At 37.4% G+C, this 11,632-nt stretch overlaps 2 protein-coding genes across 3 annotated transcripts; one reads left to right on the top strand and one right to left on the bottom strand.

Annotated features, from left to right (window-relative positions):
• The first annotated feature begins 2,684 nt into the window (after positions 1 to 2,684).
• On the top strand, positions 2,685 to 4,862 carry LOC109001513 (60S ribosomal protein L6). Its single transcript, XM_018978834.2, has 4 exons — positions 2,685 to 3,007; positions 3,592 to 3,698; positions 3,974 to 4,155; positions 4,432 to 4,862. Exons 1-4 carry the CDS (start codon positions 2,751 to 2,753, stop codon positions 4,585 to 4,587), a joined length of 702 nt encoding a protein of 233 aa, XP_018834379.1. The 5' UTR covers positions 2,685 to 2,750; the 3' UTR covers positions 4,588 to 4,862.
• Positions 4,863 to 4,947: 85 nt separating this feature from the next.
• On the bottom strand, positions 4,948 to 8,691 carry LOC109001511 (FT-interacting protein 1-like). 2 transcript variants are annotated; one of them, XM_035685225.1, is made up of 2 exons: positions 5,536 to 8,691; positions 4,948 to 5,176 (listed from the first exon to the last, which is right to left on the bottom strand). In XM_035685225.1, exons 1-2 carry the CDS (start codon positions 8,639 to 8,641, stop codon positions 5,163 to 5,165), a joined length of 3,120 nt encoding a protein of 1,039 aa, XP_035541118.1. In that variant the 5' UTR covers positions 8,642 to 8,691; the 3' UTR covers positions 4,948 to 5,162. The 2 variants fall into 2 exon arrangements, with proteins under 2 accessions (XP_035541118.1, XP_018834378.2); XM_018978833.2 differs by lacking the exon at positions 4,948 to 5,176 and having other exon boundaries at positions 5,197 to 8,691.
• Positions 8,692 to 11,632: the final 2,941 nt, after the last annotated feature.

The following is an 11,632-nucleotide window of genomic DNA, read 5'->3' as shown; positions in this document are numbered from 1 at the left end:
GTCTCACTTGCGCGTTTCAAGATCCTACGTACATATTGTCTCTAGATCCCACCCCACCATCTTGCTCATGTTGAGGTTTTTTGAGCTCATCGTTTTCCTTGTGGAGTGTCTCTACTTCACCGGTTAGTTTCGTTACCCACTCCTCCATGGTTTTCAACCTTGTTTCCATAGCATCTCCCATGTCTCTCCTGAGTTGTTTGGAACGGGTTGTCGTAGGCATAACAGTGTCTCCACTATTAACGTCGTGTTTCACACACCTTTGGGCCAAATTCCGACAACTCAGGTCTTCGAAAACACTGCACAAGGTAGAAAAGACTGTAGCTTTGAGAGGGCGGCCTAGGGGCCGGATAACCTCCGATGCCAAAGTTAGTAAATATTCTTGGAGGGTAGCAAATAAGTAAGAGAGTTTAGGAATAAAAGAGATATTCTTGTACGTGGGATCTGCTATTTATACTACAGGCCTAAGGAGCAGATAATGCCTGCTACCCTGACGTCCGTGTTTCTCGTACTGTTCCTTATTTCAGAGTTTTTAAATGTTGCGTGACTCTTCAATGGCGTCATTAATGTGGCATGTTGTCCCGGTGGTGGAGCTATTAATGCGGCGTGGTTATCCGAGCTCATTTTCTCAGTTTGTCTCTTTTCTAGTATATTCATCCCCTTTCTGTCAGTAGATCAAAGGCTCCTTGTATATTATGTCTGCTGTGTGGGCGGGCACTCGAGGACTGGATACTACTCGAGAGGGTCTTAGATTGACGAGTCTCATCTTTTACAGTACCATTCTTCCTGCAGGTTGTGTACATATAAGCTTTCCCGCAAGCTGGGTTAGGGGCTCGTTACTCCGGGCTGAGCTTTTGATCTTGCTCCCTTTTCATTTACGAGCCTCTTGGGATTTTAGTGGGGAAAATCCCCTTACGTGACTCATCTCATCTCGACTACCTTTAGATGTCATTTGCATCTTCCAAAATAAGAACATATGATTTCTGATTGTAACAAGTTATTAAAATGCTCCTGTTTTCTTTTCCCTTTTAGGTTGATATTTACAAGATTTGCTGGCAGCTAGTGATTTAGCAAATTGGCCCAAAGGCTTGATCAGCACAGCATCTGATGTTTTGTGGCCAAACAACTACACAAGACGAAGAGGGAAAACAGAGCATATTTGCATTCAAAGTCCATTATGTAGTGACCTTTGGAATGAGCATATTTGTACATATCAAACTTTAGAGAAAGATATAAAAGCAAGAGTAGGTTCCGTTTGGTTTCACTACTATCTCATTCCATCTCAATATTTAAATGTCTTTTAAGTACAAACACTTTCAATTTTAAATTTTAAATTTTTTTCATTTAATCATTATAATTTTTCCAAACTTTCAAATAAAACACAAAAAATAATTCAAAATTTTCAAATATTAAAATACAAATTATATTCTAACAATATTTTTATTTCATAATTTTTTATTTAACTTTTTCTCTCTAATTTTTCAAATCATCATAAAACATTTTAACTCAAATTATTTTATTACTATTTACAAAATATCTCATTATTATTTACATATTTTTCATCTTATTATCTTATCTGTATAATCAAACGAGACACAAATATATCTTGAAGAGAAATGCATGCTTCCTAAGAAGAATTTCTTCCAGATTTTGTACCTCTTCTATTAGTCAATAAAAACAAATAGCAAAGATGTACGTAATTTTCGTAACAAAGATGCTTGTCTAAGGGTCGTTTGGTTTCTTGATTGCACTCAGTTCAGCTGAGTTTAGTTCAGATTTAAATATATTCTAATATCTAAACACTCAACTCTCAAAGCACTAAACTTATTTCAACTCAAAATATCTTTACGTATAGGATCCACAACATTTTTCAGCTAAACACCTCTTTATACTTGGGACTCGCAACGTTTTTTTACTTTCTATAAATGTATATAAATTCATCTTAACATTCAAACATATTTAAACTCATTTTATGTGAGTCTCACAGAACTCACTCCTAACATCTAAAAGCAACCTAATACTATTGGATAATAATTGTTAGAGAAAAATAAAAAGTGAACAGTTTTTTTTTTTTTTTAAAAAAGGTCTTTGGAAGAAAAGTGAAGACGAGAAATATGATAATTGAAATTAAAAAAATAAAAATCAGCAGTGCATGAGAATAAGAAAAAAAATTATATTTACAGTCGTGGAGTGTAAGTGTAAGTGCTGCATAATTTTTTTGAAAAAATAAATAAATACAGAACCTATATAAAAAATAACTAATTTTTTAATAATAAATCTCACTCTTTTTTAAAATGATCGTGCGATATTTACACATTTCACAAGTTTACTTGACATTATTTGAATAATAAAGCCAAACAATTCAAAAATAAAGTTAGAAAACTAACGAAACTAACATTTTTTTCTGAATAAAACAAATAAATCAGAGAAAATTATATATATATTTTTATTTTAATTTTTCACTTTTCTTCATTTTATATTCCATTTTTTATATTTATTTTGAATTTATTTTTTTAATTTCTTTATAAGCAATTCTCATCTTTTTATGTTTTTCAGATTCTTACAGTTTTTAATTTAAAATTAAAATTCGTTTTATTTTCTTATCACGGCTCTAGATAAGTTAGGGCCCATTAAGCCCAAGCTAGGGTTTTGGATGCCTTTTGCACCTCTATATATAGCCCTCTCAAACTAGGGTTTTGTGGCAGAGTCTCTCGTTTTCATTCACTTACGGCGAGAGAGAGAGAGTGGGATCCATGGCGCCGAAGCAGAGAACCCCAAAGGTGAGCAGGAACCCTGATCTGATTCGCGGGATCGGGAAGTACTCGAGGTCTAAGATGTACCACAAAAGGGGTCTTTGGGCTATCAAAGCCAAAAACGGTGGTGTTTTCCCTCGCCACGACGCCAAGCACAAGGCACCGGCTCCGGTGGAGAAGCCCTCCAAGTTCTACCCCGCCGATGATGTCAAGAAGCCTCTTGTAAACAAGCGGAAGCCTAGGCCCACCAAGCTCAGGTATTTCTTCAGATCTCCTAAATATATACACGGTATGCTTGTTCGTAAATTCGGTTTTTTTTTTTTTGGGGGGGAGCTGTTTTGATGTTGGGTTATTTTTTGTATTGTTTTGTTGCTGAGAAATTTGGAAATTGTTTTGCTTTACAGTGGGTGAAAATGTCTACATGGAATTATAAGAGGGTAGCTTTCATTTCAATTAATATATTCCTGGCTGTCTCCATTGGTAGATAATTGAAAACGTTGAAAAGTTTCTGAAGTTATGCTCGTCATTCGATGGGGTGGATTCGTATGTCTATCTAGTTTTTTTGTAGGGTTTTCAATTTGGTTTAATCTTTGTGAAATATGGGGTGACAGAAAGTGACGGAATAAATTAAAACTTCTGAATCCGGTTTACTAAAGCTATTATGGTATTTTTATTCACGTGCTTGGTTGTAAATTCATTTAGATGACTGAATTGGGGTTTTCAATTCTGGCAGCCCAAGTACCCATTTCTTACTGAAAAATTAATTACATTTATTATGTAGTCTTTATTATATTTTTGGAATACATGTATTCATTTAATTTTATTTTCTTGCAATTTGTAGGGCGAGTATTTCACCGGGTACTGTGCTGATCATACTTGCTGGGAGGTTCAAGGGAAAAAGAGTTGTTTTCCTGAAGCAGCTTACATCCGGGTTACTTTTGGTCACTGGTGTGTAGCTTGTGTTGGTTAATCTTTTTGTTCTGTTTTTGGATGAGAAGTTGTTGTATTAAGATAAATAACTGTGGATATCATACTAATTCGAGTTTTTGTTTCCATACCTTATGTTCTACTTGTGAAATATTTGGAGTGTACTTGTGGTTGGAGTTGCATGAGATTGGTTTTGGGATAATTTATCAGACAAGTGTTGGTTTTATTGATCATCGGAGTGAGGTGCACTTTAATCACTGATTTGTTTAAGATATTACTTTTACTTACCTATTCAGGACCGTTCAAGATTAATGGCGTTCCTCTAAGACGTGTGAATCAATCTTATGTGATTGCTACTTCGACGAAGATTGACATTGCTGGAGTTAACGTGGATAAGTTTGATGACAAATATTTTGGTAAGGAAGCTCAGAAGAAGAAAAAGAAAGGAGATGGGGAGTTTTTTGAGGCAGAGAAAGAGGTTAGTAGCTTGATTGCGAATGAAGTGAATGGTGTTTATTTTTGAGAAATACTTTAGCCACAAAAAGATTTTACAAAAGTAAATCTACAAACTTTCGTGTCTTAATGTGATACATTAGATTGTAAATGTACTTTTATAGTAAAGTAAAACCGAACGTATCTTATCAAGATATGTCAATTTGAGAGTTTATTTTTGTAGGATTTTTTCTGGCTATAACACTTGTCTTGTTTTTGGGGTTTGTTTATTTTGATTATCTATTGTTTGTCCAAATTGTAGGAGAGAAATGTGCTCCCACAAGAGAAAAAAGATGATCAGAAAGCTGTTGATGCGGCATTGTTAAAATCCATTGAGGGAGTTTCAGACTTGAAGGCCTACTTGGCTGCAAGGTTTTCTCTCAAGGCTGGCATGAAACCTCATGAACTGAAGTTTTAGAGGAAGCACGGGCAAATTAATAGGGCTGATTCTCTTCATTACTCTGTTTACTTTTTTCGAACTTGGTCATGGCGGTTGTACTCTTTCAGTTCCATTGGTAATTGACAGTTACATTTTCTGTGTTTTGTTCAATGGATTTTCCTTTTTCCAATTTTGGTTGTGGAGATGCAGGTGACTAATGATATGCACATATATGCATACATAGTGATCGGGCGAGGCCATATTTTTATGAGATTGTTTTTGCACTCGTCGATTGAGTTATACATATCATTTGATGAAATGCTATGCTATGCTATGCCATTGCTATGTTATTTGCTCAAGGAAAATAAAGGTTAGGTGAATGCATTAAACGCGTTATGATCTTGATCTAACTTCCAACTGTGCGCCTCAACCCCATTAAGTAGTCTGTCCAAGAGGAGAAACTCCAAGTTATCTGCTTCTGGTCTCTGGAAATGGTGTATTTCACGTAGGTTAACTTCCCGGGCATCAAACCCTTAGCTTGGTTCGGTTTCTCTCTCTGTCTCAATAGATGGGTTCCCTGCTTGATCTCCAGCGGTATTGTTAGGTCAAATGATCTATACTTGGCTAACTGTAAAATGAAAACCAAGAATGTAAATATCCAAACGAATGGGAATTGAGTAGTGAGGAAAGCACGGTGAAATGAGCGCTGTAAACCATGAATATAGCGAGAAGGAACTTATTATAGGCTCTGCTTCATGAATCATGATGTTGTATATTATTATGGAATATATCTCGAGTAAGGGGAATGCGTTATGAGAACTAAAAGAAGAAAACAACATTTATTGAAACTCAAACGAGACAGAGGTTGAAGTCACAGAAATGAAGGTATCCCCCAAACTAGAAATTCGAACCATTTGTATCACAGTAAGCTGTCTGTCTGAGTTGGTAATCTCTTAAAGAAATTGCTGGGTACAGAAGGCAGCTTACTCCGGAACCTAGGATGCCGCAAGTAATACAAGCCTGCAAGCAGAGCCACTACTCTGAATGGTGTCACATAAAGCACCACAGCTGCACAAAGACAGAACAATATGAAGAGGCCAGTCGCTCTTGGGTCTCTCCAGCTGAGAAGAGACTGAAATCTCTCCCCCTGTGTTGCTATGTCTCCCACCACTGTTTGAATCCTCCCTGCGACGCTTCTAAGTCTGTCATACCGCATCCGAACTATATCATGCGGTCTTGAAGTAGGAAATGTGTCAAATTCCTCGTCAAGCTCATCAGGGTGCACTGCCTCTGCCCATGAGAGTTTAGTATCCATATGAGGCGGGTGTCGGGGGTGGAACCTATAGTTCCATAACCCAATGAGGAACATGTAGAGGAAGAGAGTTGGAAGTATAAGCTCTGGGTACCAAATCAATATCAGAAAAAGTATATGAACCAGAAATGATGTGATGGGGTTCTTCCAGTTGCAAACGTCACCAAACCATCGGCTCACAGAAAACATGCCTGAAAGAAGTGAAAAAACTCGAAAGAAGTTGGCTTTGCTTCTTCTCATACTCCACATGTGGGAATCTATATCCAACATATACTCCACTACCTCTTTTCTGAGAGGCGGTTCGGCTCTACCAAGCCTTGCTGCTACAATATTCATGGCTTGGTATCTCAAACTGTCCACTTGGTTCACCGTGAAAGGATGCAAGTAATGCATTTTAGGAAGCAAAGGATGCCCATAAACGTATACCATATTAGCTAGAGAGAGTGTAGTGAAACGAACCGCTAGTTGGAGCTCCCCCATTTTCTTTACTCCGCGTGGTTGTAGAACAAGAAGTGGGTAAGCATGTGTATGTACCCTATGAGCTTCAAGTGTTGATAGTCGAATCCGCACCTTTCCAATCTGCGAGTCTTTTGCTGCATTGCCTGTTGATCTCTCCCCTCCACCCAAGTGGCAATTGTCGAAAACCCCCAATGTTACGACTGTGCAAGGATCGTAAACTTCCCATGTGTACTGCTCGTTCCACTTGGGACTCAAAGTGTCGGGGATTGTTCTTGTTCGAACCCATTTCTGGCCATACTTTGCTACGCAATAAGCGTCCGTACTTCCTCGGCCATCCTTCATCTTCATTGGGAGAAGCCCCTGTGCACTCAAAATGCCCACTTCCAATATCCCAACTGGTTGTTTCCATAGCTGCCTTGCTGTTGGCCTTTGATCACTTGTGTACATAGTTGATTCATCTAGTACATGGTATCCACCTTCAAGACAAACTCTCAGGTGAATTCTGCTTGAGAACTTGAGTTCTTTCCTCCTGTCAGCTTCCAAGACTCCAAAACCAAATTTCTCAAGATTGAACCATCGAGAATGAACTGCTCGGTGGTCAAGTCGCCTTTCAAATGTCTCCAGCGGTAGGCTTATCTTTCCTAACACCTCATCTTTCGAAGGATGCATACGATCCTCAACGGTAATGAACAACTGCTCTTCAAAAGGCTCAGCTGCTACAAACACTAAATCTTCATTCCAAAGTGGGTTGGTAGTTGGGGTTGGACATATCTTGGTTTTGAGCACTTGGTTTCCAACCTGAGCTTTGGCAAAAACTTCTGGGAGGCGGTTTCTGTCATTGGGCATCACATCCTGAGCTTCAATAACATTTACCCTGAGGTACCAGAGTTTGGGAGATACGTACACCTTTGACCGAATGTTGAAAACACCCTCTCCATATACAGAAGCCGCATCTGAATGCCATGCCTCTGGGAAGGCTTCATCAGCCTGTGTTCCCATCCAAACTGCCAGCATGATCTCGCCCTTTACCTTCCCTTGTCCCCGCCGGTCCTCCAGTCTGTACCACTGAGGCGCCAGTGTGCTGTCAGGTGGAACCCTGGTTGGAATCTCATTCAGGTCAAAAACCACTCGTCCCAGATAATCATCCCTTCCCACCATTTCTTTATCCTTTACAAAAACTTCTAATACTGATGACTGAATTCGGTCTTTTGAGAAAGCAAAGACCTGATTCCACTCTGGATTCAGTTTCTTCTCATAATGCTTGGTTCTTCCTTTATAGTTTCCTAGCTTGACTTCCACATAAGGATCACAACTACTTGTGATGGAACTAGGAGGAAGCTCTTTTGCTTTCACCACCCGAACATACAGATGAAACGTCTGCTCAACAAGATCGTAAGTGCTTGTAAATCTCTCACTGCTCATCCATCCTCTTCCGCCATATCCTGCACCATTTGGCCATCTCTCACCAAGTTGTGGGTTGGTGTCTTTCAAATCATAGTCGTCTTGGTGGCTAGGATGGCCTTGTGGATTGACTTGGTGCATGGTGAATGGGACACTTTGTGATCGTTTATCTATTGATACGCCTGGATGCTGCACAAATTGGTGTTTGTATATGTGTTGGACTCTTCGTGCTCTCTCTTCTACAAGTTCTTTTACCTCCTCTCTCTCTTCAGCAGGATCAGCACCAGTAGACTCAACTGCTGCAACTGGGGAACTGGAATTGTTTTCAACAGCAACTATAGAAATTTCGTTTACGGTTTCTGTTGTGGTTGTTTTTGGAGTTTTGACAAAAGGAACTTTTGTTTTTGGAACAGTGGCTAGTGTTTTCACTTGGAGATTTGTATTTTCTGAAATGGGAGGAGTATTAAGAGGAGGTGGAGGTCGAGAACTCGAGGCTTTTGTTGGAGATGATGGGGGAGGAGATTTTGGGTCAAATTCTGGTGTAATATATATTTTTAGTCCAATCTCACCTTTTACAGATGAGAAGAACCACTTCCTTTGTAATTGGAATCTCTGATAAGCTTCCTCACCTTTCTTGACAATATTTGAGCAAGGAATTCTTACTTGACCAAGGAAGTTTCTGCCAGAAATTGGTTTCCTCTCGTTGTAAACTGAAATTTCAATGGCTTGGTAATGATAGTTTTTTGTTTCATCAAAATCAAAGAGAAGTGTCTGGTTCCAAATGGGGTTGAGGTTTTTTGGGATAGTTTTGGTTCGGCTTGATTGGTTATCAAAATCAACTTCTACAAATGAACTGGCAGACCCTTCACCATCCTTGGGTATAAGATCATGAGCATCCGCTACTACCACCACTAGCTTCATTCTCTTTTTCTTAGCTTACTTAGCTCCTATGAGAATATACAATAAGTAGCACTTCACAAGAAATCTCAAACTCGATTCGGAAGCAAAGAAGTTCTATTTAAGAATGCAGAAGATATTAAAAAGAAGATAACAGTTAAAAGGTTCTCTCTCTGCCACAGCGGTGGCTAGTGTTATATATTTTGGATGAAGCAAAGAATGCTTTGATGAAGAAGCTGCCTGACTATTCGTAGAAACGCAAAGGACCAGAGGGAAATGGAGGGAAAGCATAAACTTTTTTTCTTTTTCTTTTTTTTTTTAAATGTGTAAAAAGTGCCAAAGGTTAACATTATCACTGTTGGTTACTTTGGTTGACAAGACATTAGAAATAAAAGAAAATTAATTGTGGCTTAAATAATAACTACATTTCAAAAAAAAATTACAAGGTACAATTTTTCTTAAGAGGTCAGATCTCAATGGTGCAGCTCAAGAATGTTGCAGTTTTCAATTTCCCTGCAAGCGTATGCTGAGATAAAAGCAAGCTGCAATTTAAGAATTAAGCAGCTCGTTTTGTAACAAGTAACATCCTTCCGAAGGACTAAACTTGGTCGACTTTATTTCACAGTGAATAAATAACATATATCAAGGATGGATGGCATGAAACTTGCATAAACAGTGCCCTTCCTTCTGCGTAACCATGTTTGAATAATATATATATATACATATAGATATATGATTCAAGGGAATGGAGGTCACGTGCTGGAAAAGTTATATATATACTTGCTAAATCCCTTTCTTCTTCGGACAGAAATGCCAATGTGATGGAAAAAAAAAAAAAAAAAAAGGGACAGAACGTAGATTTAAAGGGAAAGCAAAAGGCAGGTTAAGGGTTTGTTGAGCTTGGCCGAAGATGCATTTGCCGAGCTTTCTTCTCTTTCCTACTTTTGGATCAACTGAGGACTGGCATTAATGATACCTTCACAAGTACCTCCAAAAACTTCATCTTCTGCATCAATTTGCATGGCATGTTACTAAAGACAATCAATTCCCTTCAAATATATATTACTTTATCATTATCATGGTCTGTCTAGTAAGGGTTGGTTTCTTGGATTCCAAAGACCTCATCCTTATCTGACTTGTATTAGTTATTAATTTTGCAAAATTCTACATACTTAATCAATATAAAATTTAATCCCAAACTATACATAAAGCAACAAAGTGATATCTTACAAATCCCACAGCAATACAAGTACTATACATAAAGCTACAAAGTGATATCTTACAAATCCCACAACAATACAAGTGCTAAACCTAAACGATTCCGTCTCTCTTTTGGTGAGTCTGAAACTCTCACGTGCCGCACGGCTCATTTGCTTTCTTGTCAGTAATGTTAAGTAGGTTCCTTTTATGCTTACCTTCTGTAAAAGTACTTTCAGATTTACTATTGTATCAAATTGCATTTAAGACTCTTGATTGTTTGACGTGTAACTCTCCTCTAGAATGTGACGAATGATTATTTTGATATTATTACATATATACCCCTTAGTGTTTTAGGTATGGCTGAATTGTTTTTGGATTGATATTTTACGTGGGCTTTGATCTCTTTGACGGGCTTAAGTCTTATTTTGTTACAAAAATTAATAAGTTATTTTACGTTGGGCTGGGCTGGATTTTTTAATTAGACTTGCACTCTATGTTGAGCTTAACAATTAAGTTAGGCTTAAGTTTTAAACTAAATTTATTAGTGTGGAAATTTTAATACGTTATTAGTATTTTTTAAATAATTTAAGATGTTAGCATTCATTGATTTTCATATTAAACGTATGTTTAATACTTCGTACAGGTGACGAGCTACAAAGTGAGATTCAGAAAGTAGGACAGTGATGTAAATAATTTGATCATAAATTAGGATCATCACATGTTAGCTTAGATAAATTATTATTAAAGACAATTCTTGATAGCCTCTTTTACATGCCACGTATGTCATGATTGTGCAAACATGTCATCCAGCATAGCATACGATCATGTCATTTCGCATCATGTTCATATTAAGAAATTATAATTATGTACATATTATGTCATGCATTTCACGTCGCATAAAACATGTAAGCTATTTTAAGTTCAAGTGCAAGATAAGACATATCAATTTAATAAGTTGTTCATTCAAATGCATAGTACCAATGCAGTTTCAGGGTGGATATGTAAGCCACAGACTCAAGCATAGTCCATCATAGTATGCCATAATACTATCAGCAGCTCCCCTTAGGGCCGATGCACAACCTTACACACATGGTTAAATGTGTTGATCAGTCAAATTAGTCAGTTAATTCAGATAAATATGTCATGTATAGCACAAGCATCAGTATGAACAGTTATGAATTTTAAGCTCTCAGCATGAAAATTTTAAGAAAACACTTATATTTTTTATGTTTACGTTGTGATTAATTTATTGCTGAGTTTTCGACCCATTTTAGTTTATTTAATGTTTTTAACCACTCAGGTGAGGATGATGAACATGAGCAGGCAGTGTAGGAATAGAAGGAGCAATTATTTTAATTTTAGACTTCCTATAATAAAATTTACTTTTATGATAAAAATTTTATTCAGTTTATTCATTTAATATTTTTGGAAGACATTTTATTAGACAAATATTTTTATGAAATAAATGTTAATTTCATGTTATTAATATGATATCTCTTACCGGGTTATACTTCATGAAAATTACGTGACACTTCTAGCCTACAGGAATGGGTGTTACACCCACAAATCCATTACCAACAAGTCAATGAGGAAAAATGATGGGCCTAACAAAAACAACCCATAGCCCAAGAAGCTTTCAAATTTCCCAACATCTTCTACACAGAGCAAGACATAGGAAAGCCTATTGTGGCACGCATGGGCAAATCAAGTTAGAAGCTGGAGCATGAACTCTACCCATCAGCAACTCTACCATCACTTAGCAAGAAGAAACAAAAAGCACAAGGGCCAAAATGAGTGTTGAGGCATACACCACTG

This window comes from Juglans regia, chromosome 14, assembly GCF_001411555.2.
Source record: "Juglans regia cultivar Chandler chromosome 14, Walnut 2.0, whole genome shotgun sequence".
NCBI classification, from domain to species: Eukaryota; Viridiplantae; Streptophyta; class Magnoliopsida; order Fagales; family Juglandaceae; genus Juglans; species Juglans regia.
Note: the sequence above shows the minus strand (reverse complement) of the source record. Positions and strands in the feature narration are given on the sequence as shown.